This window comes from Auxenochlorella protothecoides (genome assembly GCF_000733215.1).
Source record: "Auxenochlorella protothecoides strain 0710 unplaced genomic scaffold scaffold56, whole genome shotgun sequence".
Classification (NCBI taxonomy): Eukaryota; Viridiplantae; Chlorophyta; class Trebouxiophyceae; order Chlorellales; family Chlorellaceae; genus Auxenochlorella; species Auxenochlorella protothecoides.
Window position 1 is genome coordinate 42,735 of NW_011934204.1, and position 27,918 is coordinate 70,652.

General features: G+C 65.9%; 8 protein-coding genes across 8 annotated transcripts in view; 4 read left to right on the forward strand and 4 right to left on the reverse strand.

Annotated features, from left to right (window-relative positions):
• The window catches only part of F751_4999 (Myosin-2 heavy chain), a gene marked incomplete at both ends in the record, with an annotated part of 6,332 nt that extends 4,864 nt beyond the window's left edge, over window positions 1-1,468 (reverse strand). The window contains 3 exons of the mRNA XM_011398742.1: window positions 46-477; window positions 702-824; window positions 1,025-1,468. Of these exons, the coding sequence (XP_011397044.1) occupies window positions 46-477; window positions 702-824; window positions 1,025-1,468 (999 nt within the window). The remainder of the gene's footprint in view (window positions 1-45; window positions 478-701; window positions 825-1,024) is intronic.
• A 457-nt stretch (window positions 1,469-1,925) lies between these two features.
• Window positions 1,926-10,810, forward strand: F751_5000 (Uncharacterized protein; the record flags this gene model as incomplete). Its single annotated transcript, XM_011398743.1, has 15 exons — window positions 1,926-2,082; window positions 2,308-2,720; window positions 2,981-3,100; window positions 3,276-3,420; window positions 3,847-4,067; window positions 4,664-4,870; window positions 5,050-5,643; window positions 5,824-6,600; window positions 6,766-7,039; window positions 7,143-7,582; window positions 8,179-8,214; window positions 8,302-8,430; window positions 8,635-8,847; window positions 9,073-10,014; window positions 10,250-10,810. 15 exons carry the CDS (start codon window positions 1,926-1,928, stop codon window positions 10,808-10,810), a joined length of 5,229 nt encoding a protein of 1,742 aa, XP_011397045.1.
• Window positions 10,811-11,187: 377 nt separating this feature from the next.
• On the reverse strand, window positions 11,188-12,595 carry F751_5001 (hypothetical protein; the record flags this gene model as incomplete). The annotated part of the gene is made up of 4 exons (XM_011398744.1): window positions 11,188-11,646; window positions 11,764-12,042; window positions 12,185-12,289; window positions 12,443-12,595. The coding sequence occupies 4 exons, from the start codon at window positions 12,593-12,595 to the stop codon at window positions 11,188-11,190; spliced, it is 996 nt and encodes a 331-aa protein (XP_011397046.1).
• Window positions 12,596-13,947: 1,352 nt separating this feature from the next.
• F751_5002 (Actin-related protein 2) lies at window positions 13,948-15,935 on the forward strand (the record flags this gene model as incomplete). Its single annotated transcript, XM_011398745.1, has 7 exons — window positions 13,948-14,019; window positions 14,273-14,434; window positions 14,557-14,637; window positions 14,778-14,975; window positions 15,191-15,355; window positions 15,499-15,699; window positions 15,816-15,935. The coding sequence occupies 7 exons, from the start codon at window positions 13,948-13,950 to the stop codon at window positions 15,933-15,935; spliced, it is 999 nt and encodes a 332-aa protein (XP_011397047.1).
• A 282-nt stretch (window positions 15,936-16,217) lies between these two features.
• Window positions 16,218-18,064, forward strand: F751_5003 (Transaldolase; the record flags this gene model as incomplete). The annotated part of the gene is made up of 5 exons (XM_011398746.1): window positions 16,218-16,406; window positions 16,500-16,622; window positions 16,783-16,954; window positions 17,162-17,436; window positions 17,585-18,064. 5 exons carry the CDS (start codon window positions 16,218-16,220, stop codon window positions 18,062-18,064), a joined length of 1,239 nt encoding a protein of 412 aa, XP_011397048.1.
• A 437-nt stretch (window positions 18,065-18,501) lies between these two features.
• F751_5004 (SUMO-activating enzyme subunit 2) lies at window positions 18,502-23,944 on the reverse strand (the record flags this gene model as incomplete). Its single annotated transcript, XM_011398747.1, has 13 exons — window positions 18,502-18,812; window positions 19,131-19,662; window positions 19,873-19,948; window positions 20,428-20,528; window positions 20,665-20,853; window positions 21,026-21,157; window positions 21,317-21,406; window positions 21,541-21,713; window positions 21,853-21,943; window positions 22,188-22,660; window positions 22,767-23,007; window positions 23,232-23,534; window positions 23,822-23,944. The coding sequence occupies 13 exons, from the start codon at window positions 23,942-23,944 to the stop codon at window positions 18,502-18,504; spliced, it is 2,835 nt and encodes a 944-aa protein (XP_011397049.1).
• A 504-nt stretch (window positions 23,945-24,448) lies between these two features.
• Window positions 24,449-25,067, reverse strand: F751_5005 (Uncharacterized protein; the record flags this gene model as incomplete). The annotated part of the gene is made up of 2 exons (XM_011398748.1): window positions 24,449-24,800; window positions 24,922-25,067. 2 exons carry the CDS (start codon window positions 25,065-25,067, stop codon window positions 24,449-24,451), a joined length of 498 nt encoding a protein of 165 aa, XP_011397050.1.
• Window positions 25,068-26,112: 1,045 nt separating this feature from the next.
• F751_5006 (Dual specificity protein kinase splA) overlaps window positions 26,113-27,918 on the forward strand; it is a gene marked incomplete at both ends in the record, with an annotated part of 3,799 nt that continues 1,993 nt past the window's right edge. The window contains 7 exons of the mRNA XM_011398749.1: window positions 26,113-26,274; window positions 26,356-26,451; window positions 26,587-26,630; window positions 26,735-26,837; window positions 27,034-27,111; window positions 27,279-27,442; window positions 27,644-27,758. Of these exons, the coding sequence (XP_011397051.1) occupies window positions 26,113-26,274; window positions 26,356-26,451; window positions 26,587-26,630; window positions 26,735-26,837; window positions 27,034-27,111; window positions 27,279-27,442; window positions 27,644-27,758 (762 nt within the window). The remainder of the gene's footprint in view (window positions 26,275-26,355; window positions 26,452-26,586; window positions 26,631-26,734; window positions 26,838-27,033; window positions 27,112-27,278; window positions 27,443-27,643; window positions 27,759-27,918) is intronic.

The window sequence follows — 27,918 nt, forward strand, 5'->3', positions numbered from 1 at the left end:
CCCCCCCCCCCCCGCCGCGCCCTGGCCATCGTCGCAGAAGGCGACGTCGCCCAGCCACAGCACGGCGGCCAGCAGGCGCAGCACGGGCGGCGCGGGCACGCCCAGCGCCTCCATGGCGGCCTTCACCTGGGCGAAGCCGGCCGCGTCGCTGGGGCCCAGCGCGGGGGGGGTGCTCTCGCCGCCTGAAAGGTAGGCGAAGCGGCAGGCCGCGGCATCCGGGAGCCCCAGCGCGGCGCGCTCCTCGGGGCCAGCGCCCGCGCAGAGCTGGTAGAAAGCGTGGAAGCTGCGCTCGCCGACGGCGTGGGACACCACGCGCGACTTCTCCAGCAAGTAGGTCTGGATGGTGGCGCCCGCGATGGCGTGCCGGTCGTCAAAGTGGATGGTGGTCAGCTTGCCGAAGCGGGAGGAGTTGGCGTTGTGCAGCGTGGAGGCGTTGCCAAAGGCCTCCAGCAGCGGGTTGGAGTCCAGGACGCGGCGCTGCAAGGTGGTGGAGTGGAAGAAGGGGTGAATGAAGGGAAAGGGGAACTAACTGCCGACCTTTGCGCTCACATTGGTGGACAGGCATGACAGGTTGGCTGTGGGGCCCATGTCGAACGCATCGGTCACGCTCAAAACCCAACATGGGAGAACTGATGCGTCATGTCCCGTCTGAGTCGCGGGGAGCCAGACGATGCGCCCATCGCCGAAACATAACAATATACCTCCATGCCGGAACCCCCAGCCAGAACGGCTAGGTACTGCATTGCAAACTTGGTGGTCTCCGTCTTCCCTGCCCCAGATTCGCCAGTGATGAGGATGCTCTGAGAATTGCCCGTCTCCTTCATCTGTAATGAAAAGTGTTGTTGAGCAGGCGGAGGGAGGGATGTGCGAAAGGGATCTGCACATTCCACAAGGCAGAGAGAGAGTGTGGCAGGAGATACAGCCACCACACCTGACCAGGAAAATGCAACCGCAGGTTGACATGAGCTGCATCCAGAGCCACACGTTGCCAACCCCACTCAGCTCCAGTGCGCTCGACAGTCACCTGGGAGAATGCGTGCTGGGCCACGGTGTAAACGTGGGGGGTGCCGGGCGTGGCTGCCTTCCGGTGGGCCTCCACATCATACAGAGGCACGGGCTTGAAGGGGTTCACAGCCACCAGCACAGGCCCGGCAGTGGTGTAGACCGCGTCGTGGTCAAACCGGCTCTGCAGGCAGCGCAGGAGGCCCGGCTCGGTGACAAAGGGCAGGGTGGTGAGGTCGTCGCTGGACTCCTGGTCCACCGGGTTGGCAGGGGCCACGTCCCGCGCCGGGAAGGACCGCGACTTCCCGGCGCCCTCCAGAAAGACCTCCAGCGTCGCGGAGTCGCGGCCCGTAGAGGCGAGAGTGCCGGGGCACCAGGTGCCATCGGCCAGGACCCAGACCCGGCTGCCCCAGCCCAGGCCCTCGAGGCTGTCTCCGCTCCATGACAGGCCGGTCACGGCGGACATTTTTGTTTGTTAACCGTCCACTCGATTCGAATGAGAGGGTGAGGATGGAGCTGGAGGCCTGGTCTCCAGTGCAACTCAGAGCATGTCGGGTTTCCCGGGGTGGCTCGGCGTGTTGAGAGGGCACGCGAGCGAAGCCTGTGTCCCGAGCATGCTTTTGGTGGGTCGGACTGGAATCGCCGAGGAGATTTGTCACAATCAGCGCAGCCTCGATTGCACATCGTCCAATCGAACCCCCATGGCGCAGCCTGTCGACAGCCAGAACCCGAGGCGACCCGATTGATTTGCGCTCCCGGTTTCTTCTTGTTACTGACTTGGCCCCGAGCGCGCGCGAGCCTGGGGGGCGCCCACACGGGGAATACTTTGCCTGCAATTCACACCCGACATATGCATGTACATTTATCATCGATACAAAATTTAGCATCACTCCTTTCACGCGGGAACCATTGCCTTCCCAGGCATGGCCACCGCTCTCACACAGCAGCTCAGGCAGCTGGCCGTAGCGTCTGGCCAGCCTGCCGGGGGCAAGCGCCTGCGCGGGAAGCCAAGCTTGATATGGTCGACACAGGAGGCTGCCGATGTGGATGTGGAGACCGTGTACAGCATAGGACGGGAAGGTGAGGGGCTTGGCTGTCCGGAATGCAGCCGTCGGGCTGGTGACTGGTGAAGTGGGTGCCGGGCATGCGCCATGGGTTGCGCCCACGACCCTGTTTTGGGCCATGGATTGCCTAACACCCTGCTGGACCCTATGCGTGCTGATGCCGCGCTCCACGCGCACCCCTCTTGGCCTCTTGAGAACGCGCCGCTTCTTCCCATCCCTCCACATACCCACACACGCGCAGCCTTCCGCCAGCTCTGCGAGCTGGACAAGCGATACGAGGCCTTCCAGTCCACCCTGTTCAGCCCCAGCTCCATCACCCTGGACCGGAGCCAGCAGAGCGTGGGGGTAGGGGCCGGCATCGATGCCGCCGTCACCCGGCTGTGCACACTCCTGTCCTCCTCCTTCCTCCTGCCCCCCGCCTTCCCCGTGCTGGAGTACCTGCTGCGCCGCTACGCCGTGCACGAGCACAACGTGGACAGCCTGATGCTGGCCGCGCTGCCTTTCCACGCCACCAACCAGTTTGTGCGCCTGGTGCAGCTGCTGCGCCTGCGGGGCACCCTCTTCGACTTCCTGGAGCCCATGCAGGAGAGCGGAGCGGCCCTGCCGCGCTCCACCCTCGTCCTGCGCTGCATCACAGACAAGGTGGCCCAGCGGGTTTGGGGCGATGGGTTCTTGGGGTGATGGTGTCCCGCATGTTGGGTGAGGGTGCGCCAGGGTGGTTCACTTGCACCATGCATCTTGCGTGATGTCTGCTGTACAGCCTGTAGTGGGTTCAAGACCCCTTGGACTACAGTCAGGCCCTTGGAATCCTGAGTGCAACCAGTGCTACTCCCTAATTGCATGGTCAACTCCACATCTCCATGGAGGAGCAGCACCAACACCCACTCTCCCCACCATCCCACACAAAACCAAAGGCGCTGATCCGATTCGTGCTGGAGCTGGGCCAGAAGACGGGGTCGGGCAGCTACGCTAGCCGCGGCGCCCTCCCCTTCTACGCAGCAGTGGTGTGTGAGTATCTCGCCGGCCTCAAGCAGGTGGGTGTGCAGGCTGTGAAGGGGGTTACTTCGTCTCAGTCTGAGTGCGATTGTCGTGTCCATGGTGTGCAGAGCTGTGTATCACCGTGGCCTGGACCCCAGGTTCCGTGACGTCCTCGGCATACACCATGCGGTAATCATACCATTCTGTTCTCCACTCCACCCCCCTTGGTAGGTCACCGAGGACACCGCCAACCTCCTGCTGCCGTACCTGGTGGCGGGGCTGGGGCCTGAGGCCCTGCCCGACTACCGTGCCGCCACCCTCATGATCATCGGCCAGCTGTCGGCGCGCGCCGCCCTGGGAACCGAACTCGTGACAGGTGTGAGCGTGTGTGGAGGTTGTGTTGATGGGGCGGGTCTGAGGCTGCGAGGCCCAGCACGTGCATGTGACCTGGCGGTAGGCTTCCGCCCTTGGGTGATGAGGCAAGAGGCTACGACATTATTGCCTCGGCTGGCGGGTGATGAGAGACTATGAAGAGAGCGAAGCGGCCGCCGCACGGCTCTCTCCCTCGGGAGGGCTGCTGCGCGACGGGCCCCCTGAGCGACTTACAGTTTGTATTCCCTGACGCCTGCCGAGCGACGATGATGGACCCCCCCTTGGGTGTCATTTATTTGTGTGGGTTTGCACTGGCCGTGTCCACTGCCACGCAGGGGACACCCCTGTCCAAGTAAAGCCACAAAGAGCGCCACCCAGTGCCTCTCCGACAGTCGCACACCCACCGCCCTCCTCCCTTCCCCCTCCACAGCCCTGGCGACCGACCTGTGCAAGGCGGCCACGGCCAGCACGCTGCCCTCCACCCTGCTCCTGCTCATGTCCCTGGCCAGCCGCCAGCCGCACCTGGCGGTGCTACCCGCTGGGGCGCTGGAGGCGCTGGCAGCCGTCCCCGGCCTGGCCAACGAGCTGGCGCTGCTGGCCTGCCACGCAGCACCGCTCGCGGCGCTGCTCCGCGCGCTGCTGCCGCCGCTGGTGCGCGCCGCGCCGACCAGCCCGCACCACGAGCGCCTACTGGACGCAGTGCTGGCGGGCGTGCCGCTGGGCGCCGCGGCGCCGGCCGCCGCGCGCTGCGTGCTGGACGGCGCGGCGGGAGAGGGGCCCGCAGCACGGCGCGTGCTCCAGCGCGCCCTCCGCGTGCTGGATCTGCGCTACCCGACGGCGCTGGACGCGGCGCTGGCGGCCCGCGTGAGCGAGGCCGGCGGCGGTGCCGGGCCGGCCGTGGCGGCGCTGCTCCTGGACGCCTTCCCGGGAACCAAGCGCGCGCCACTGGAGGAGGTGGAGGGTGGGGAGGGGCTGTCGCTGCAGCTCGCTGTGGACGCCCCCGCTCCGGCGCTGCGCGTTGCGGTGCGCTGGCGTGGGTTTGGAAGTGGGCTGAGTGGGAGGGTGCCTGCAGAGTGGAGCGAGGCAGATTGGCGGCCGCTGAGGCAGAGGGAGGGGCTGTCGCGGGCGGGCAGGGGCTGCTGGGGCAGCAGGCTCCTGCCGGACCTGGATCCCACGCGCCGCTCCGCGATGCACCCTCTCCATACAAAATAAAACCATCACCATCTGCACCTTAAAATCCCGCGCAGGCGCTGCGCAAGCTGGACGCCATGACCCGCGCCGCCGTCCACCCGGTAGGCGACCTGCGCGACTTCCTGCTGCACGCGGCGGCGCGGCGGCTGGCCGACGACGACCCTGTGGTCGTCGAGGCGGCGCTGGGCGTCGGCGTGCTGGCCGAGCGGGCGGGCGAGGCCGAGACCGAGCTGCTGGCGTGCCTGAATCGCTCCGTCAGCAAGGTAGGGCAGGGGCTGGGTGGCCGACTGGCAGGTGCGGGGACGGGTCGCCTGGCAGGGACGGGGGCGGGGGGACGCTGGCGCCGCTCAAGCGCCAATTGATGCGCAGCGCACTCCGCAGCATTGCAGCGCAGAAACTCAGACCTGAACCGACCCCCTCCCGATTCCTTCCGCCTCCACAGCTCCTAGAGAAGGGCGTGCCAAAGAGTCAGCGCGGAGCGCTGGTCCGGGTGGCCTGCCAGGCCCTGCCTCTTGTTGGCCGACTGGATGCCAGCCCGGCCGTCGTCGCGGCCATGCTGGGCACGCTGTGGCCGAACAAGCACATGCTCCCCATCGTCACCGCCGCCCGCGAGGTCTTCCTCTGCCTCCCACGGGCGACGCACCCGCTGCTGGCCGGGCTCGGCGAGCCCACAGAGCCGTGCGAGGAGACGACCGAGGCTGGTCGAGCCCTATACTGGATTGGTGAGGCCAAGACCTGGCTCAAAACGCGTGGCAGGGACGACCCTGCGGCCTGCATGCAGGCCCTGCAGGCCTTCTGGGCGTGCGTACCGGGGCGGGCCGGCGCGGAGCCGTGCGCCGCGGAGGACGCGGCCGCCAGTCTTGCGACCTGCCTGCTGTACGAAAGGTTGCTGGAGCCCGCCGACGACGACTGGCCCGCCCAGCTCGCCCGCATCGTCCTGCAGCACTGCCTCGAACGCGGGGTGGTGCTGCCGGCCGAGCGCCTGGTCATCGAGGGCGCGCTGCAGGCTGCGCCGGCGGAGTGCATCCAGCAGCTGGTGGGTGCTGGGGGGCGGGGGTGGGTAGACGGGTGCCCGCGCAGGGCCTTGCCGTCGGTCGGCGAGGGCCCGCGGTGTTGGCTGAGGAGTACCAGCTCACTGCCTGGTCGAGAGGTCCCCGGCGGCTCCTCACTCATGGCCCCTCATGTCGTAACCCCTCCCACTCCTTCCTGACGCCAGGGTGCGGGAGAGCTGTTTGCTTGCATGGCAGGAGAGAACATGGTTCGTCTTGAAGATCTCTTCATCCAGAAAATGGCGGATGCGGCGCCCTGGGCGTCAGCGTTCCTCCGTTCGCAGATGACGACGGGCGCCGGTCCCGAGGCTCGTGAGGCCGCGTTGAGCCGGTGGTCAGATTTTTTTGTCGGAGCAGTCGCTTCCGTGGAGGGCCCCGCCTCCCAGGTCCTCCCAGAGGGCCCCCCCGCCCTGGCCAGCCTGCTGACTGCGCTGGGCGACAGGCAGCGCCGCGTGCGCAAGGCTGCGCTGCGCGCGCTGCGCGCCGTGCACGACGAGCTGGACGTTTGGTGGCCGCTGGCGCGCGCCGACCTGCGCCCCCTGCGCGAGCAGGGCCGCGCCTTCCTGGTGGGCCTGCTGGCCGCCGAGGACCGCATCCGACGCGACCCGGAGGCCGCGCCCGCGGAGGCCGCGCGCCTCCTGGCCGCCGCCGCCGCCGCGCCCCTCGTCCCCACGGAGGCGGCCGCGTGCGCAGCCGCCACGCCCGTCACGCCCTCGCCCGGGCGACGCGGCAAGACGCCGCGCGGGGCCCGGCGGGAGGAGCCCGGCGGCGCCGCCGAGGGCGGCCCGGCCTCGCTGGCGCATCTCTTCGCGGGCGAGCTGGTGCGCGCCGCCGCCCGCGCTGACGTGGCGGAGGCGACGACCCTGCTCACCGCGCTGTCGTTCGAGGCGGGCGACGGCCCAGGCACGGACGCCCTGCTGCCCGGCGCGGCCGCCGACGCGCTCGTCGCCCTGTTTTCTCGCGGGACCCCCGCCCCAGACGCGGCGCTGGCCTGCGGGCTGCTGGCCGCCGCGGGGGAGGCTCACGCCGCCGCCCTGCTGCCCCTCGCGCTGGCGCCGGGCGCCCCCGCCCCGCTGCGCGCCGCCGCGGCGGCGGCCCTGGATGACGAGATCGCGGCCGCCCTGGGCGACACCGGGCTGGACGCGGCGGTGTCGGCGCTACTGGCTGCCTCAGGCAAGGACGGCAGCGAGGAGGTGCGCGAGGCCGCGGCGGCCGCGCTGCGCCGCCTGTCGCTGGGACCTGGGCTCCTGGCCAGGCGGCTGCGGGCCGCGGCCGGGAGCGCCGGCGAGCTGGTCCCGCAGACTCCCGTCAAGCGGCGCAAGGCTGCTGCCTCCTTGCAGGACGACAGCAGCAAGCCACTGGCAGGCGGGGCCGTTTGGGTCGGTGCTGTGGTGGCTGCTTCCTGCGCAGGCGCCTCGCTCTCTGCTCCAGCGGGATCGCGGTGATACGCCCTGAACCCCGCTCGAGCACTCCCCCCTCCTCACAGAGGCGGCGCTGGGAGCGTGCCTGCCCGTGCTGGAGCTCATGCAGTGGCACCCCGCGGCCCGCTCGCCCACGTCAGGCGAGCTTGTGCCGGCCCTGGAGGCGCTGCTGGGCCGTCTGATTGCCACAGACACGACCGCGACCTCGGCAGGGGCCCCGACCCCGGCGTCGACCGACTACGCCGCCCAGCTGGTGCTCTCCGCGCTGGACCGCCTGGCGCTGGCCGGCGCCGACCCGGCGCCTGCGCTGGACCTGGCAATGCGCTGGGCGCGGGCGGCCCCCGGATCCGGCTCCCTGGCGGCGGCGCTGCAACTGGCCGCCAGCCTGACGGCCGCCGACGCCAACGCGACGCTGGCGCTCGCGCTGGAGCTGGCCGCCGGGAGCGCCACGGCTGACGAGGGCGGCCTGCGCGGAACCGCGGCTGACGGCATCGCCTGCGCGGCGGTCATCCGTGCGCTGGCCGCTGCGGCGCCGGCCTGGGTCGGCGCCGGCGGCGATCCCGCCGCCCTCGCGGCGCGCGTGGCCGCGGCCGGCGCGCGCCGGCCGCTGCCGCAGCGCGCCGACTTCCTCCGCGCCCTGCTGCCCGCCATGGGCGTGGTGCCCGTGACCCTGGTCCTGCTGGACCCTACCGCGCATGTGGGTTCTCGGGAGGAAAGCCAGGAGGAGGACACTGGTCTGGAGCACCAGTCCCTGGCGGCGGCCCTCCTCTCCTCGGTGAGTCATGTTCCTGTGTGGGAAGGGTGGGCTGGGGGGGCAGGGGAGGTGGGGTGGGTGGTGCATCTACGTGCCTTTTTTACCAGCACTCCCTGTCTGCCGGCCAATGAGGAATCCTGTTTGCACGTCAGTCTGACACTGTGCTGACGACAAGACCAATCAAAGCAGCCATGCGAATGGCTGCGCCTGAGGCCTGGACTGGGGGGTGGGGGTGTATTTTCCTAGGTCTGGGGGAAATTGGACTCTGAAAAGCACGATATGCGACATCTCTTACTCTCGCACCTGTGTTTCCCCATTCCCCCTTCCTTTTCTCCTCCTCGCTGCAGGTGGCGGAGGAGGATGTCCCCCCCGTCCTCGCCCAGGTCCTGGCGGAGGCCCTGCGCGGCGCGGGCCCGCAGGGCGCCGGCGCCCCGCTCCCCCGCGCCGCCGTCGCCTTCGTGACCTCCCAGGTCCGACGCTCGCACGGCCTACGTGGCGAGGCGGCCGCGCTGGTGATGGCCCAGGCCCTGGAGTACGTGCAGGTGGTGAGAAAGGGCGGCGACCCGGCCGTACAGGCCGGCCTCGACGCCCTGCTGGCGGTGAGGAGCAGGGTAGAGGGAAGGGGGAAGAGCAATGGGAGATGTGCACTGGTGGTGAGACGAGTAGGCGGGAGAGGTATCACGCCCATGGTCCTGCCTCGCGCACGGGGCAGGCTGGGGTGAGGCAGCCCCTTGGTCACATTTGCTTGCAGCTCGACCTCACCACACACCGCCGAATGCCCCCACTCTCGCCTCCACACACAGGCGCTGCAGGAGGTGGTGGACGCGCCCGCCTACCTCGCGTCCCTGGCGGCGCTGCTCTCCGCGCCTGCCACAGGCGAGCGTGTGCGCCGAAAGGCGCTGCAGCTCCTGGCCGCACACGCGCGGCGCGTGAGCGCGCGCGGTGCATCTGTCGACGCGGCCTCGCTGACGGCGCTGTCCGCTGCGCTGGCGCCGCTGCTGGCCACGCTCCCCGCCGTCCGGTCCTCGGCAGCGGAGGGCGCACTGGCGGCCGCGGGCGCGCTGGCGGCCGCCGCTCCGGCGGGGGCCTCCGCGCCGCTGCTGGCGATGTTGCCCGCCGTGGCTGCCGCCGCAGACGCCGACGCGCGCGCGACCGTGCGCGCCGGCGCGCTAGCCGCCGCCGCCGCCTTTGCGCACGCGCTGGGCCCCGCGCTGCTGCCCTGCCTGCCCGCGACTCTGAAGGCCGCGGTGCACGGCGTGCAAAGCGGGCTGGAGGCCGTCGAGGCCGGCATGGGAGCCGGCGAGAAGCCGAGCGACGCGGCGACGTCATCGTCGTCGTCGTCGCCGCAGGGCGCGCTGGAGCTGCTGGCGGCGCTGGCGGCGCTGGACGCGCTGGTGCAGGCGCTGGGCGCGTTCCTGGCGCCCCACGTCGGCGCGCTGCTGGCGGCGCTGCTGCGCCCCGCGCTGGTGGCCCAGGGCGGCGGCGGCGTGGGGGAGGAAAGCGCAGCGACTGCAATGGCACCACCGCCCACGGCCGCGCAGCGGCTGGCCGCTGGGGTCACGGACCGGCTGGCCCGCGCGGTGCCTGTGCGCCTCTTCCTCCAGCCCGCCATGGACGCGCTGGAGGCGGCGGCGGCCGCAGGCCCACGCTCCGCGCTGGGCCTGCTGCGCGCGCTGGGCGCCACGCTGGCGCGCATGATGCCGTCCGAGGTGGCCACGCACCACGCACCGCTCTTCGCTTTCTTGCTGCGCGCACTGGGCCTGCGCGCGCGTTTCGCGGCCACGCCCCGCGCCGCAGCCGAGGTCGAGGCCGCCGCGCTGGGCCTGCTGTGCGCGCTGGCACTGCGCCTGTCCGAGGCGCGGTTCAAGCCCCTGTTCCTGCGCCTGCACGACTGGGCCACCCACGTCCCCGCCGCGGAGGCGGCCGCCAACCCGGCCCTCCCCACGCACCGCCTGCTGGCCTTCTTCGGCGCGGTCAACGCGCTGGTCGAGAATCTGCGCGCCATCTTCGTGCCCTACTACAAGCCGCTGCTGGACGACGCGGTCCGGGCGCTGAACCGCGTGTCGGGCAGCGGCAGCGCGGCACGGGCCGGCGCGCCGGAGAAGAAGCGGCGCAAGAGCGGCGCCGCCGAGCGGGAAGGTGCTGCAGACCCCACGCCCGCGGACTGGCAGCTGGCCCTCAGGGTAAGTGAGGGTTTGAGAGGGGGATGGACGGTGTGGGGGGGTTAAGGGTTTCGAGAGCACACAATGCCGCGCAAACTGAGAACCCTCGCCGCCAGCCCTATCACCTCCATACAGATGGCAGTGCACGTCGTCTCAGTGGCCTCGCGTGCGCAGCAATCCTGCAACATTTTACACCCATGTATGAATGAGTGTCATCTGACACGTTCACAGCCCCCCTTTCACACACTGCCTCCAGGCAACGCGCGCGCTGCACCGTGCCTTCCAGTACGACACGGCGGAGCCGCGCTTCCTGGACGAGGCCAAGGTGGAGCGGGTGCTCACCCCACTGGTGGACCTGCTGCAGGCGCACCCCCCGCCGGAGGTCGCCGCCGCGCTGCGGGACGAGGCGTGGGCCGTGGAAGCGCTGGTTGCGCCCGCCGAGGAGCGCGCCACGAGCGGCGTAGGCGCCGGTGCCGGGCCGCCCACGCTTTCCCCGCTGGAGCGCTCGGCTGCCGGCGCCCTGGCCCAGCTGGCGCTCTCCGCAGGCGGGGACGCGGCCTGGAAGCCGCTGCAGCACAAGGTACTGATGCGGACGCGCGCGCGCGAGGGTGCCACGCGCCTGGCCGCGCTGGGTGCGCTCCGCGCACTGGTCTCCGCGCTGGGCGAGGAGTACCTGGCGCTGCTGCCGGAGGCGCTGCCCTTCCTGGCGGAGCTGCTGGAGGATGGCGAGCCGGCTGTGGAGGCCGCCGCGCAGTCGCTGTTTGCCGAGCTGGAGAAGCTGTCGGGCGAGGACCTGGGCCAGTACCTGAAGGCCTGAGCGCGAGCGAGGGAAGTGGGGAAATTGCTGAAGCTGTGCAGAAGTGTGTACCAGGTTCCCTTGTAAAAGACACACCATAACATCTCTCTTGTCACTGCATCCGCTCACACTATGTAATAATACAAAGATATTGCAGTGCAAGCTGATACTGAAATTTGCTGCCCGTCTGTACCGTTTCATGGCAGCCTTTCTCAGGGTCTGAACCAAGGTTTGCACTGCCGGTTATCGCGGCTCCTTTTGGAGTTGCAAGCGGTAGGGTGGGCCAGACCAGATGGTGCATGCACGGAAAGCTGCGTCTGCCGCCGAGCACAGGCAGGTGACGGTGTGCGCGCATGGCTCAGCAATTGGGCACCAGGACCGGGCACGCAGAGGACCCTTCACCCCGCGCCGGGGCTGATGTCGGGAACGAAGACCAGCGGCCCCTGGGATTGCTGAGCCCCCGACCCGCCGCGCAGGAGCTGCGTGAGCGAGGGCGAGGCGTGCGAGAAGTGGGGCAGGCTCCAGTCCCCCGTCGACGGCAGGAACGGCGACGCGGCTTCGGCCGCGCCCCCGCCCGAGGCGTGGGGCGAGGCACCATTGGGCAGGGAGGGTGTCCCTGACAGCTCCGGAGTGGGCGAGCAGCGCCGGATGAGATCGCCGTAGCTCAGCGCGGCGGCAGGGACCGACGGCGCCGGGTCGGCGGGCCGGACCTGGCCCCGCAGGTGCTGCGGGGGGGGGTATGCCTGCTGCGGGTAAGCGTGCTGCGGGAGAGGGCCCGCACCGTACGCCGCCGCCGCTCCGTAGGGCGTCTGGAAGCCCAGGAAAGCGTGCGGGGCGCAGCCGCCCGCGCCAGGTCGCTGCACCGGCGCCCAGCCGGGGCCGCCGGCGGGCGGGAGGGGGGCGGACGCTGCAGGGGGAAGCGTGCTGCTCCCCTGCCGCACGGGGTGGGGACCGGGCAGCGGGCGGCCGCTCACCACGGCGGGCGCCTGTCCGGGGGCAAACATGCGCGCTTGCTGCGCGGCAAACAGCTGCGCTGCGTGTCGCTGCTGCTGCGCCTGCTGTGCCTGCGCCTGCGCGGTCTGCCTGGGGCCCGTGGGCTGCAGCCGCAGCGGGCCCTGCGCAGGCAGGGACCCACGCTGACCCGGCAGGCCAGCCTGCTGTGCCTGCAGCGCCACCTGACGCTGGCGCTGCATGAGGATAGCGTGGTGCAGCAGGAGCTGCTGGCGCTGCGCTGGCGTCAGGTCCGCCAGCATCTGCGAGGGGCCGGGGGTCGGGCGCGGGCGGCGCGCCAGCGGTGTCGTGATCGCCGCCGACGCCCGGCGGCCGGGGCGGGGGCGCCGGCCCGGAGGACCCCGGCTGCGACGCGCTGCCAGGCCCCGCCGGCCGCGGCTGCACGGCCACCGCCTGCCCCTGGTACCGAGCCTGGTGCTGCTGGTACTGGGCCTCAGGCCGCATCAGTGCCGCCTGCGGCGCGGCATCGACGGCCGGCACCCTCGGCCTCTGCACGGGGTCGGGTGGGGGGAGCGGGAGTGGCGCCGCACTCGGCCCCGGCGCAGCCAGATGGGCAGGGGCTCGCCTTCCCACAGGTGCTGCACGGGCTTGGGCGGGGGGCGGGGCGGGGTTCAGTGCCATCCCGCCGGCGGGCACCGCCACCCGGTACTGCCGCTTGCGCTGAGGGGTCACCGACCGCTTCCCGCGGGCGTGCTTGGGAGGGACGAGCAGGGGGCTCCCGGGCTGCTCATCCAGCGGATCCTTGGAGGGGGCTGCACGGTGGGCGGGGAGATTGACGGGCTTGTTCGGCGGCATCGAGGGTTTCAGTCATGCAAGTGGCACGCTGCGTCGAAATCCGACACTCCGCGGGCCAAAGCATGCGATGCACAATCATGAATGCGGCCAGAGCATCCACTGCCCCTACACATTGTCATCTGCCCCACCCCAGACCAGCAAGCCGCAGCACACACAGCGCGCCCTCACCTGGGGGGCTGGCCCGCACGGCAGCAAAGGGAGTGGGCTCGAAGCTCTGACTCCTGGACCGCTTACCCCCGCGGGGGGGTGGTGCAGGCCTGCTCAGAACCCCGCCGCTGGCTCGGCAGGTGGCCGCGTGAGCGTCGGCAGCCGCTCGCATCAGCACCTTGTTGCACCTGGAGCAGGCCACCAGGTCCAGGTTCCCTGCACCCCGGCACCTCTGCGCGCCACGCTGTAGGTCAGCTGAGTGCAGGGGCGGGGGGCTGGGCATGGCCCGGCGGGCATTAGCGGCACACGGCAGGGGTCCGCGCGAGGGGTTCTGAGTACGGGCGAGGACCTTTGCGCTGGCCTGGCATGCCTTCCTGTCTCGTGAGGGTGGGTGGAGGAGTCAAGACGACGGTCGATGCTGGCGTTTCGGCACACAGGCACAGCATAGCTCAGCATAGCACAGGGGGGGTGTTCCACCACCTCCCATGAGACGCAGCAGGGGTTCCTGCATGATACAATGAAGAGCTTCACAAACCATCAGTCTCACCCTGCTGGAGCAGCCAGAGACTCCAAGGGAAACACTGACGCCAACCAGTCGACAAAGAGGTCTGGGAACTCTGATTGGAGTGCTGCAGGCAGGGTCGTCACACTCTCCGCTAGCTCTGCGGGGAAGGGACACATTTGCATGGCATGTGAGATCCGAGTTTCTTGTTTTGGAGGCGCTTCAAGATAAAAATACAGCAAGGTCAGGGTATGGCCGGGGGCGCCCTGAGCAAAGGCCTCACCAATGCGGAGCGCATTGATGTCCTGCATGTTCGGCATCCCCTCAGAATCTCGAACGGATACAATGGGTCCATTCGCGGCAGAGTGTGTATATCGGCTGAGGAGGGCCCCTCCGCAGCATCGGAGCTCCGGGGATACAATCGGCGCGGTGCAGAGCCAGCATAAAGGACCGAAAGGCCTCGCTCACTGAGCCACTGATGTCGGCGCACGGTCAGGTCTCGGATTCGGCGTCGTTACGTATCGCTGGCATGACAATCTGTGTGACGAAGACCGTGGTGATGTAACATCTCGGCTCTCGTGCAATCACTGTGAGGTTGGGGAGGACTTGTCGCGCGCGAATTTAACCTCACTCCGGACAGCTTCGATGGCCCGATGGGCACCCGGTGTCGCATGCATCATGTGTACATTCTACAATTATCTTCATGGCTGACCTGGATAAACCCGCCGTTGTTATCGACCAGGGGGCCTCGGGCATCCGTGCGGGTAGGTCGCAGGTGGCTTCGACCTGAAACTCCTCCGTGCCCTGCTCCTTCCCATGTCTCATGCTATACATCTCCTTGCCACTAGGCCTGGCGGGAGAAGACTTCCCTCTCGTGGAGTTGAGATCCAGGAGTGACAATGAGCTTGGCAAGGGACCCGTTGATCCAGGGGTGAGGTGCCTGGCTTTCAATGCACAAAATCAGACGGCTTTGCTTTGAATGATTCAGTCGTGTTCCACACCGTGAACCGCCCCCATCTCCCAACCAGGGAGGCTGTGAGTCGTGGCACAGCGTTTTCCAAGCCCTGGGAGTGGGTGCAGAGGGCAGGAGGTTGCTCATCTGCGAGCCCTTTGGCACCAGCGCTCATCAGCGGAAGGAGCGCTTGGAGTTGGCCTTTGAAGAGCACCGCGTCTCTGCAGTCTTCATGCAGGTGATACGAGCAAGATTCTGCTTTCCTGCAAATACCATCCATCCATTGGAGTAGACGTCCTGGGACCAAGATTCTGCGCGGCACTGGTTCGTACTCATGGTCCTGGCCCTTCCCACCTTCAGCTCCAGCCTGTGCTCACGCTCTACGCGCTGGGCCTGCTGACTGGACTGGTTCTGGACTGCGGCGAGATGGGGTGCCGGGCGGTGAGTGGGTTACCCCCATGTGAGCTGTACTGCTTGGTGGGTCGCCCTAGGCATCCAGACTGAGGATTCATCACCTACCTCAGAGATCACACAATGCCTCAGTTGTAAGTATAGCTCCTCTTCTGATACATCATTTACAGGCCCCTGTGATAGACGGGTATGTCCTGCCGCATGCCTTCAAGAGCCAGGCGGTGGGGGGCCGCCACGTGGCAGCCCGCCTGCTGGACCTGCTGCGAAGGCGGGGGTATGCACTTAGCCGAGACACTTCCCTGGCAGCCGTCACAGCAGCCAAGGAGAAGCTGTGCTACCTCGCTGTCGACAGGGAGGCCGAGGCAAAGGTGGGGATAAAGATAACTGCTTCTTGATTGTCCACACATGCTACATACCGAGTCCACAAAGGGTGCCCTGCCCTGAGCATCCTTGGGCACATCATTCAGGTTCCCACAACCCTGCCTGCCGTTGGGGCATGCCCTACATGCACCGGACTGCCACTGCATGCTCTGCTACTGTACTACTCAGCCGCTTGACCCTCTTCCCTACCCCCTCCCCCCAGCTGGCCCGGGAGACTACGGTGGGCGTGACCACCTACACGCTGCCAGACGGGCACCGGCTGCGGCTGGGTGCTGAGCGCTTCATGGCCCCGGAGGTCCTGTTTGATCCGCAGGTCATGGGCCTGGAGGCGCCTGGACTGGCCCAGCTGGCTCACGATGCCATACAGGTGGACGCAGGAAGCTGCAGGGTAGCTGCACGTGCTTTGCTTTCCCAATCATGTCCCATCTTTGCCGCATCATCGTCACCGGAATCTAAGCTGCCACCTGCACATCAACACGTCCCGGCACCCACAACATCTTCACTCGCCAGGCTGCTGACATCGATTGTCGGAGGGCTCTGTACCAGCGAATGGTGCTCGCTGGCGGCGGCTCGCTCTTCCCCGGCTGCTCGGCCAGGCTGGCCAAGGATGTCAGGACGTTGCATGCCAGCCTGGCGGGCGTGACATCCGCAGAAGCCGGGTCAAAGAAGATGAAGATCAACGTCGATGCCGTGCCACGACGGAAACACCTGGTGTGCAATCGTTGTTCGTCACAGGGCTCCAATGCAGAATGGTGTATTTGACAAAGCAGCTGCTTGATTGCCCAAACCCATCAGTGTCACCATTTCTCTCCCACACTCCCTTGCAGGTCTTCATGGGCGCTGCTGCCCTGGCAGACATCATGCAGGACCAGGGGGACGCATGGGTGTCGGCACGGGAGTGGGCAGAGGATCCCACAAGAGCAGCTGCTCGCTGCGGCTCTAATTGACTCACAGAACATGGGACCCTGACAGGCACTTTCAGCTCGCTATGCAAGCATGCTGGACGCTTCACAGTACTTTAACCTATGGGAAGTCGGCACAAGAAACACTTGATGGGTGCATGGGACTTAAAGAGTAGCTTCTTCCTGATATTGTGTTGTCCATGACAACTCCCGCCATCATCTGACTCAGCACAACTCGACCTCGTCCGACACACCACTTGCGATCGTCACTTCCCCCACGAGCCACCAACCGCCAGAATCCCTTCGATCATACACATGCAGGGCTCGATGCTCACTCTGAACCCCCCTCGGCACTGCCCGGCCTTCTCGGCCGGGGCTCGGAAGGGGCCCCGACCCACCGTGCGCAGCGCCAGGCTGGCTGTGCGCGTCAGGGCCACCCAGGCTGCCGATGCCTACATCTCCCCATCTTCGAGGACGGCTGCAACCGAGCTGCAGGCTCTGGAGCGCTTCAGCGAGGTGAGGGGGCAGTTTCTACATACGGTTTGCACCTCTCGGCAAGCGCTGCAGGTGCCCTTACTTACCCCGTGGGCTCCCTCCCCCATCGCGCAGATCGTCCCCGACGTGCTACTCAGCCAAACCCTTCAATCTGTCGAGGCTCCCAAGGCCGCCACCTCCTCCCGCGGCGTGCTGGCGGGCATCCTGAGCTCCCCCTCCAGCTTTGGGCGCTACAAGGTGTGAGAGAGATGTGGAGTTGATCAGGCAGCAGTGATTTCTTTGCTCTATTGGGCGACTGGAGGGGGGCAGCTCAGGTATGGCTCCCTGCCGAAGATTACGCGTCCCACCCCATCCACCTGGTGAATCATGCTCGCATGCCCACCCCACGCAAGCACAGTTTGCGGTGGAGCAGGCGCGGCACTACGACCGCGCCGCCCAGGCCTCAAGCCCCGCAGAGGCAGCCTCCCTGCGGGTGGACAAGGCCCTCGTCAACGTCGGCTCCATGTTCCTGGAGAACGTCTCCGGTCGCGTGTCCACCGAGGTCGACCCCCGCGCCCACGACAGCGAGGGTGCGGCGGCGAGCGGGCAGGGGATCCTTGCGTGTGCCTGGCTGGGCGCGCTGGTTGCAGGAGCGGTTAGTCGTGCATGCCCGACACACTCGGCAGCCTGCTGCACAATGGCGACGCCATCCTTTGAGCCCCTCCAAACCCATGTCCTCTGCCTCCGATCAATGACGTTCATCCCTCCCCTTTCCGACCCACGACTGTCCCTTGCAGAGGCCCTGGTCGCGCGAGGCCAGAGCCTCATCCGGTTGTACGAGGAGGTGGGCGTGTCGCGCGACCGTGTCGTCCTGCGCATCCCCGCCACCTGGGCCGGCATCCGCGCGGCGGCCGCGCTGGAAGCCGAGGGCATTGCCACCCACCTGGTCCTGGTCTACGGCTTCACCCAGGGCGCCGCGGCGGCCCAGGCCGGCGTGTCGGTCATCCAACCCAACGTGGGGGCCGTGGCCGACTGGTACAAGCGCCACCCGGGCGTGATCAAGAACCCCAAGGTGGGTTTGGTGTGAGAAGTGGCGGGAAGGCGTGGCGGCGCCCAGGGCCGCCACACATCAGCTGCATCAGGTTCTCATTCAAAGTGTCAAGCATCCTGGCCGGACCCTCCAACCCCCCCCTGATCCTCCCCTCCACGCCATGCGCCAGGGTCCGCGGGAGGCCGCGCTGGCTGTGGCTGACGAGTACGGCGAGAGCGTCAACCCCGGGCTGGTGCTGGTGGAGACGCTTTACCATTACGTCAAGCGCTTCCACCCCAAGACGCGCATCATGGCCTCCGGCCTGCGCACCAAGGCCGAGGCGCTGCGCCTGGCGGGCTGCGACTACCTGGTGGTGGGGCCGCGCGTGCTGGAGGCCCTGGCAGCAGCCGCCACACTGGAGGGCTACAACGACGGCCTTCGCGCCGACGAGGACGAGGCGCCGGGCGAGCTGGCGCCCGCGCTCACCCCCGCCGCCGCGCAGGCCCACGACTTCTCCGACCAGGAGACGGCCACCCTGGACCGAGCCCTGTTCGAGGACAGGCTTGGCCTGGCCGCGCGGGAGCTGCTGCGCGAGGGCGTGGCCCGCCTCATCGGCGACGCCGAGCGCCTGGAGGCCTACTTCCTGAACCTCGCCGGCGGGCAGGAGTGAGGGGCAGGGAGGGAGGGGGCGGGTGGGGGGTGCAGGGCTGGTGCTCCGGCCCAGCCCGTCTGTCCTGGCATGAGGGATTCGCACCCGGCCACGTGACCGAGCCGCCTGGCAACCCGCGAGAAACCGACGGGGCACGGCTCGGCAGACGCGGGGGCCGGCCCCGCTCCCAACCAGACCTGCACACCTCCCCCCACTGTCTGTGCTGCGCCCCGGCGATGTCCCGGACCCTAGCTCTTTAGCTCTCTGTCGTTCACCGTGCCTCGTTGTAATCACCCCCCTCCCGTGTTCGGAGTCTGCTAGCGTCACCAGGGGTTGATGAGGATGCCATCCGCAGCACCAGCCCTCCCACAACCCTGGCATGGCCCCCCTCCGCACTGCTGGCGATCGTGTGCCTGATTTGACACCTGCGCTGTGACACACAAAGCCCCCGAGTAAGGTCAGGTTAGGCTGGCGAGGCGCAGCGCGGCTTCTCGGTGGCCCGGCTCCAGGACCAGGACGTGCTCCAGGTCGGCGCGCGCGGCGGCGTGCTCGCCCAGCGCCTGCGCCGCAGCAGCGCGGCGCAGTAGCGCCTTGGCGTTGTCGGGCTGCGCCGCCAGTACCGCCTCCGCGTCGGCGCCCGCCTCCCGCCAGCGCTGGAGGTGGAGCAGCGCCTGCGCCCGGTTGTTCCGCGCGGCCACCAGGCCGGACTCGGCCTCCAGTGCCTGGGTGTACAGCCGCACCGCTGTCTCCCACTCACACCGCTTGAAGGCTGTGGTCATGGGAGGAGGGTGTGGAAGGGCGTGTGTGTACAGGATTGGTAGGGAGCGTGGGAGGACATGAGAGGCTAGTAGCGAGGATGACGCTCGACATGCACGTCAAAAAACTGCCTTCATGATGTGGTGGATCGTAGAATGGGGCACAGTAAGTGCAGCCAAAGCCATGACTCGCACCCCCTGCCAGGCGGCCTTGCTCCATTCCATTGAGCCATGCGCCTCATGCCTCCCTTATACTATGACCCCCCTCCCACAGGCCGTCACAGCCATCACCACCTCAAACCCCTCCTACCCCATCCCCCCCCCACACACACCTGCATTGCCCTGCTGCTTGAGCGCATCGGCGGGCGAGGGGCTGGAGGCGGGCCCCGGACCGGCCCCCTCCGCCTGCATGCGTTGCAAGATGGCCTGCGCGCCCTCCCCCCGCCGCGCCTCGGCATTCTTGGCCCCCGCGGCCGCCACCCAGGGCGCGGAAGAGGACAGGTCGTTGGCGCCAAAGTCCAGGCGGCGGAAGGCCTCGCCGTCGTCCAGGACGCGCGACAAGAAAGCGTCGCCGCGCACCTGCAGTGGCTTGCCGCAGAGGGTGGCCAGCTCGCTGGCCCGCGCGTTGAAGGGCGCCTCGCGGATGGACCCCTCGTCGTCCACGTACATGTTCACGCCCACGAAGCCATGGACCGGCAGGTTGGGCAGCAGCGCGATGCTCTCCACCATGTTCAGCGAGGTGGCCGCTACCAGCAGGCGGTCGTCGGGCGCCGCGGCGCCCGCCGGCAGCTTGGCGCGCAGCTGCGCGACCTGCGCGGCCTGCTGGGCGGGGGTTTTGACCGGGCTGGTGCGCGCAAAGTGGGCCTGGAGAGTGGTGATGGGATTGGAGTAATCAGGTTTGGGGGCGTTGAGATGCGAGCAGAGGGGCTCACATGCTGGTGGGTGAAATGGTGGGGGCTGGAGCCTGGGCAGGTCACAGGGTATGCCCTGCACCCCACATGCATCTTACTGCTGCTGCTTCACTTCTGTGACACCTAAACATTCAGAGGGAGCATCTTGTTCTCCTTGCCACACCTTGATCTCATCTAAGAGGCACTCTACCTCCTTGCCCTCCTTCCACACGAGCGTCTTCTCCTCGGGAGGCTGCGACCTGAGTGAAGTTGAAATCGAGTATGTACACTTATACAGGTATATGTATATATTCACATTACCAATCCAGCAGGCTGAATGTTTCTACACCATCGAGCACGCAGGCCCGCTCCACGCCACTGCTCACGGGTCTGCTGGAATGTGGACGTACTGAAAGCTAGGCATGGTGCTCCCGCTACGGCACTGCCTATGTGCAAACGTTTACTGGCTGATGCAATTAGGATATGTTACATCTCATCTTTGCTAGGTTGCAGATGGGAGCGTATATGCATTCCCAAGACGTTTCCAGGCGGGCAGGAAATCTATACAGGCGCGGGCGCGCGATGCGCCGAGACACGTCCGAACCGCCTCTGTGTGCCTCTTCCCACTATTTACTCGGTACAAAGTGAAGCCATTACAGGACACAGCTGAAAAGACCTAAACCCAAACCTCGTAGACCAGGAACTCCTGACAAAATAATTACACTGACAGCATTGGTACCTCTTCTCACTGTCCATCCACACCCTGTTCAGAGTCTCGTCGCCACTTCTTGGCTCGGCCGTCACTGTCAGCCACCCCGTCCACTGGCCGCTTGCGTAGCTCTGCGGGAGTGGACAGCGAGGTGAGAGATGCTGCACGCCACAGTACTAACTCGGGACCGTGTGCAGATGGCAAGCCTTCAATCCTGACGGAAATACCTCCAATTGCAATATCCTGGGCAACAGGCCCACCTCATACCTCCAACCACCCACCTGCTGCAGTTTTGCTGGGCAGGGCCGTGCCCTCCTCCACGATCTCGAAGCCCTCCTCCTCGACTTCACTGCCATCGTCGGGCTGGGGACCCGCACCCTCCTTCCCAAAAGTGCTGGCAGGCAGCTCGCCCCGGATCTCCCACCTCAGCGGTTCTGCATCTTCATCCCAAGTGTCCTGCAATGGAGGATGTACATGACGGAGATGAACCCTAGAACTCACAGCGCGCCTCAGCACGGTTGCTGCCTGTCAGCTGGAGGTGCACAGACCATGGCACCCCTTCACCCATGAGGATGTTAGCTCTTCGGAGCGGCAAGCAGGCTATGCTTGCACACCGCATATTTCTCACCTTATGCTGCACGAGGATGCGGAAGCTGGTCTGCTGCGCCTGATCTGTGACCTCGACCAGCGTACCCGTGGCAAACCCGCCGCCCGGCAGCTGACTGAGGGGCTTTGTCAAGTTCTGCGAGTGGAACGCCACCTGGCAATGCGCGGGGGAGGCAGGGGATCGGCTTGGGCAGAGGCTGCACCAACGATTCCCTGAGGGCACATGAGCAGCTCGAAGTCTTCGGGGGCGCCCACCAAGCCTCAACCAGCACCAACCGTTTCCCCATGTGGGCAGCACAGTCCCTCCTCGCACCTCATCCTCCTCCAGGTCCTCGCCCTCCTCGTACATGAAGCTCCCCGCCACGAGCGTCGGCTCCACCAGTGCCATTCGTCCCCTAAGGACCTGTACGAGGGGGACACGGGAACGGGGGTCTGCACAGGTGATGCAGACTATTGACGCCTGGGCCGTGAAAGCAAAGCCATACTTCCGGCCAGACAACATGACGGGCCCACACCAATCATGTCCAGCATCCCCACCTGTGTGATGAGGTCCCCCAGGGTCAGGGCATGCAGGTCGGCGTGCAGCAGCAGCTGCGCCTTGCCGCAGATGACGCAGTTGGGGTTGGGTTCCGGCGACTGCATGGGCGTCAGCAGCTTCTTGTTACTCGCCTCCGCAAGCAAGAAAGTGGTGTGGCACGCCTTTGACTGGCCTGCGGTGGGAATATGGGGCCAAGGAGAGCAGCATTGGAAGGGTGCATCCACATGCAAGCTACTGCCGCTGGCATTGTTTGGCCAGAACGCCATCACTGAAGTCTCAGTGAACTGCGATCGCCACCCCACTATTCCCACCTGCCAGAAGCTTCATGGCCTCCACCACGATGAGCCCTGAGGCAATGGCGTTGGTCGTCGCCACGGCGTGGATGATGTTGCCCGCCATTCCCTGGCAGGTGGCGGACAGGTGGGCAAGGTGTACATTTGGGGAGTGGACCTGAGCCCTGCGGCCAGTTCTTAGCCACCCAAGGAATGAACGAGGTTGCAGAGTCGGCCCACCCTTCAAGCTTCCCAATCGTCCACCGACCACGCTGCTCCCCATGCAGTCCCTTCCAGCCGCCAAAAACACCCTGGGAGGCTCCCTACACCCCAACAGCCTCTTTCCCTATCCACCCAGCCACACGCCCACAAACCTTGGCCTCGAAGAGGGTCTGGGGGGGGATGCCGTAGCAGTGTGAACGCAGGTTGGCGGCGGCCGCCACAAACTCCGTCGCCAGTGCGTCGTCTTTATCGAAGCGCAGCGCGCCCACCTCTTCGGCCCGGTGGGTGAGGAAAGCGCGGACGCTGGCCAGGAACACGGCCGCGCTGTCCTCCGGCGCCCAGGCGCGCTGGGCGTCGGGCAGGCCCAGCGCGGAAGACATGCCCGAGGCTGCGACGCCTGGCCCACGCCCCGCCGCGCTTTCCTCGGCCAGCCGCACACGCTCGCCCACCGCTGCTAAATCCAGGGCGCAGGGCGTCGGGGGCTCCCGCCCCTTCCACATCTCCTCCACCCCAGCCAGGCGCTCCATGTCGGCGACAAACACCGCCTGGAAGACGCGGAGGGCGTACTCTTCCGCCGGCTCGCCGCTGCGGCGCAGGAGCGCAGGGCCTGCCGTCGTTGCTGCCTCTGCTGAGGCATCCCCTGCGCGGCCGGGAACAGGGTGTCGTGCTTCTCCCTCTCGCCGCACTGAGAATGTCACAGGACAATCGGCACAGGGCTCTCATGCACACACCGACCCCCCCCCCCCCCCCCCCAAACTCCCACACCATGCCTGGGTCCTCGCCGGCGTCGTCCAGGTCGGTGGCGGCTTCTGGCGGCCCAAAGAGCCTGGCGAAGAGGAGGTCCTTGGCCCACACAATGCAATGGATGGGCTTGTCCGGGGTGTTGCGGATGGTGCACACCGGGTAGGTCTTGGGCACGGGTTTGGGCTGGCACTCAAAGCACTCGGTGACGCCGCCCAGGTGCACGCTGACCTGGCAAGAGATGGGTTTGGGCGAGGCAACCGTTGAGTTCGAGCGTGAGGATGCGGGTCGGGTCGACCCCGCGGGTTTCCTCCACTCGTGCCCGCGCCATGGGCGCTGGTGCCTGATCCCCTGCCCCTAGCCCCACACTCTGTGTGCCACTGCATCCCACACCGCCCCCCCCCCTCAAGGCCTCATGTGGCCTCGTCCACCACCCGCACCCTCCTCCGACACACCTGGCCCAGGTACCCTGCAGTACCGCTCTCCACGAGGGGCACGCGCGCCGCCAGGCACAGCCGGTTGACGTGGCGCCGTGCCTCCAAGTTGTCCAGCCCGTTCAAGACCAGGTCGAAGCCGGAAACAAAGTCTGCGCTGAACCGCGCCTCCTTAACGTTGGCTCGGTGCGCGGTGATGCTGACCCCGGGGACGATCGCCTGCACCGCCGCCGCAGCGACCGAGGCCTTGCTCTGCCCCACGTGCTGTTGCCTGAACAGGAACTGCCTGTTCAGGTTGCTGGTTTCGATTGTGTCCAGGTCGATCTGACAGAGGTGGGGGGGGGTTGGTGGGGGGGGACATGATGATCAAGACCTCAGAAGTGGGACGGACAGGGCCACAGAGGTGGGGAATGCGTCTCATCTCATCAAAGAACCGGAATCTGCACCACCAAGATGAGCGTACCACTACTAAATTCTTGAATCCACTCATTGCCAAGGTTTTGAGTAGCTCACAGCCGATTCCTCCCGCCCCGACAACAAGCACCTTGGCCTCCCCGATCTGGGACACGGGAAGTGAACAATGCGCGTTGGATACAAATTTTTGAACCAACCCCAATGAGGTGTGCGTTCCACACCAGATCAGCGCCCATGCGCACCCTGGTTCGCATGGCGTAGCTGGTGGCACCCAGAGGCCAGGGGATGGCACCACCCTCGCTCGGGGCCACCATGGCCATCCTACGTGGAATAAATATATCTTTGAAGGAGCGAGACTCTGCATTGATGTGTATTCACACATGCGTATTCATAACTCTACCCTCTGGTCGTCGAATACGCGCGCGCGCGTAATGGTTTCATATCAAGGGTGCGCCTTCACTTACAGGGAGAGGTGTTACAAAGTTCCTTGGGGCTTGGGTACACTTGGGAGTTGACGGTATTATCAGGGTACAGTTCAACTGTGCAGTGTGCATGGAAGGCACAGCCAAGCTCCGGGCAAAGAAACAGATGGGAAAGTGATGGCACAGGTCTCAAGCCTGGACAGCTACCATGCATGGCTCCTGCTCAGGCGCTTGGACCTCCGCCCTCCTCTTCTGCAGTGCTAAGAATCTGCACCGTGAGAAGGAGGATCGGTGTCAATATGTTCGGCAGGCTTCCGCCGCCCACCCTTGCACCCAAGCCACTGAACAGTGGTCCTGCACCTACTCAGTCCCACAAGACGCTAATGGAGCCCTGGGAATCACTCACTGTGCGTGTGTGAGACTGGCCGCAGTGCTCTGGTATCTGACCAGAGACAGTCCAGCACGGATGGAGCGAAGGCTGGCCTGCCCGCCCCTGGCCCCCGCCTTGGAAATGAGCTGGTCAATGGTCTGCACCCGGGTCCAGCCCTCCTGCTGGGCAATCTCGGGCAGGAACGTGGCACTGCGGGTGCCCCCGGTGAGGGGGCACGCAAACTCGATGATGATGCCATGCACTCCCGGGACCCAGTCCTCCCAGGAACCGCCCGTCTCAAATGAATGCAGGAGGGACACGGTGCACTCCAGCGCTGGCAGCTCATGGGCCTCGATGGGTGGGAAACGGCGGTCGTGCAGCGCACTGCAGCGTGGGAAGTGAGACGCTCTTGTTCGTCTGGAGCGCATTGGTCTCTGGTTGGGATCGGCCAGGCAGGTCTGGACATTGCTGGTGTGTCCCAGAGTCCAGGTCCCATCCCCCAGACCTGGTCAGGGCATAGTCGTGGAGGGCCTGATGCAGACGGCGGGGCTCCAGAATGCCGATGCAGCCCCGCAGGCGTCGCTCACCATTCCTGCTAGCTTTCTTCCAGGTCACGAATAAGGGGCTGCGGGTGGGTGGGCGTGGGTGCATCGTGTTGCCCAGGCCTCCCCAGCATATTCGCCTGGTGCATACCTCGGGCCCTGCCTCGCCGAGGTCTCAACTGCTCGCATCCATAGCTTACCAGTTCCAATTCTCAAAGTTTGGTGTTTCTCGATAGTGGTCGTGCCTCGAAAAATGGTTGATCAGGGCTTGGAACGCGTATCGGACGTGCTCCTCCGACACGGTGAGCTCGCCGGTGGGAAGACTGGACCCCTGCATCGCAGGGGACCCAATAAAAGAATACGCCGCGGAGATTTAGGCTTCAAAGCTACCAGTCTCTGGCTTGAATCTAATCTTCGCGAATGGCATCCCCCGGAGCCATCGTCGAGCATGATTTCTTCCCACATTCCAAAATACTCCCCAATGGGCTGATTCGCCTGAGGTTGAAAAGCTCTGCGATAAGTGCGTGTACCATGCAAAGTAATGTAAAAATACTCATTTCCCAGTCCTAGAATGTAAGAAGCTGAGTTTTGCCAATCAGATGGCGAAATCTGAACCCCTTGCCGACTCAGGGTCCTTCAAGGAGGCCACACGCCAGGGGCTTTCGAGTTGGGTATTATCACGCAACGCATCGAAAAGGGAATGGACTAGGAAGTAACGGGAGTAACAGTGCGGCATTCGCCAGGCACTCCAAAGCCTTGCGTTGTCGTGGGAGCTTCGCCGATCGGATTATGCGAGACTACAACCAGTCGCAGATGATTAACAGGTATGAAGCTTGCCCAAATGGTAGAAATTGGCTGCTTGTGCATTGTTCGATAGAAATGTCACGCTCAGGCTCGCTGCAGACCTTGAAGCCCTACAGCGCTCCGGGCGGCAGGGAATCTTAACAAATTTCGGCGGGAAGGCTCGGATGGGGCACGGAGAGCCCGTTGTGCCGACCCGAGGGCGCCACTCCCGCCTCGCCCAGCGGTCCTCGCGGGTCCTGAAGTCGAGGAAACACGGCGATTGCACGGATACCGGGGCGTGATCGTGTGTGGCGCACGATAGGGTTCTTTCCCCCTTGTGTGACCTAGGCATGGTGCAAGTCACCGGCACCATGAACTCCGGCTCAAGCAACAGCGATGAGCAGCTCATAGACAGACGACTCACCATTAGATGGGGCCCCACAGAGGAGGAACTGATCGAGCGGCAGGACACATTCAATGGCAGCGTCCCGGATGAGACTGCAGCCGAAATTGCGTCGCTGCACGGCAACTCGGTGAGAGGCTCTGCCGGTACCTGCTTTGCCCCTCCTTCTCCCTCCCTCGTGGTCATTCTTATCTTCCCAAATCCTGCGCAGGCCGCACAACGTCGAGCCATCACAGAGTTGCTGTTTTTCGCCTGCGTCGGCGACCTCAAACGGTGCCAACGTATCGTACGCCTGTGGAACCTGAAGGTGCGGCTGGCACGCGATGTTCACCTGCCAGACTGGCAACTGCGCGATCTGCTTAGCTTATCCAACCTGGAACTACTCGCTCCAAAGTTTGAGCACTTCCACCCTCCCTCATCCCCACCTGCAACCCATCGACAGGTGGCCGCACCTGATTGCTGCGACTATGACAAGCGAACCCCCTTGTGAGAGCGGTGGTGTAGCCAGCTTGCAACGCTTTCCATGAGAGATCACGTGCGTTTATTAGGGCTTCAGCTCTCTCAGGAGTCATCTCTCCAACACATCTCAGGCACCTAGCTGCCAGCGAAGGGGCTTACAGCGTCACTGAATGGCTCCTTGCCGAGGGTGTGAATGTCAATGCGCTCGACCGTTTCAACCGCACCCCCTTGGAGGTGAGATCTGTTGTACGACGATGCGTGTTGTGCTCAGCACACGGGTCAGGAGCTCCTGACGCCTTGTGACTCTTGAATCGACCACCCACGGCAGCTGCCTCGATGTGGTTATACCTTCTTCCCGGCCTCCAAGGGGACCCATGCCCCACAGCAAGTAGCGATCTCACCCCCCGACATGCGCCATTTGTTCCCTCAGGATGCTGTGCGTGGCGACTTCAACCTGGTGGCCTCCCTCCTGATGAAGGCTGGCGGCAAGGTTCACGCCTCTGGCAAGGTGTGGTGAGGAGGAAACTTGTGAGGAGACGCAGGGCAATGGTGTGCTTTGAAATGTACCACTATGGCTGGGATGCCTATCGCCAGCAGGTTGCCGAAAGGAATAGGCTTTGTGTGTGTATGGCAGATCATCCCTGCAGCAAGCATACACTTCCATTCTTACTGCAGTTGATACCGCTGGAGGACTCCGAGCTGGTCAATGGCCTCGGCTTCCGTGCGCCCCAGCAAAAGGCGTCGGGCTTTGCCCTCGAGTGGGAGCTGGACCCCTCCACCATCCACATCCGGGAGAAGCTGGGCGAGGGAGAGTTTGGCGTCGTGCACCGAGCCAAGTGGTGAGTGGGGCTGCTGCAGGGTCTGCTTGGTGGTCTGGCTCGGGTCCTGGCAGCTGCTGCTCCTGAATGCGCTGGCATCTGCTGTTTATGGCAAGTGCGCAGCCTCCTAGCACTCCTGGCAGTCCCCTTTCCCAACTCCATGCCCCTGCCTGACCCTTCTGCAAGTCCATTCACCGTCACTCCCCCTCCCCGCACCGCCAGGTTTGGCACGGTAGTGGCCGCCAAGGTGCTCAAGGCCTCCTCTGAGATCGCGGTGAATGACTTCAGGGCAGAGATCGAGATCCTGCAGCGTGTCCACCATCCCAACTGCGTGCAGGTATGGGGCAGTGGGGTAGGGGGCAGGGGTGGTTAGGAGGACGCCTGTAAAGGTGTGTGTGGTGGGGGTGGGGGGGGGGGGGGGGTGGGGGGGGGGTGAGGGACCTTGTGGGTGAGGCAGAGGCAAGACCAGGGGGAGTACCTGGCATGCATGGGGCAAC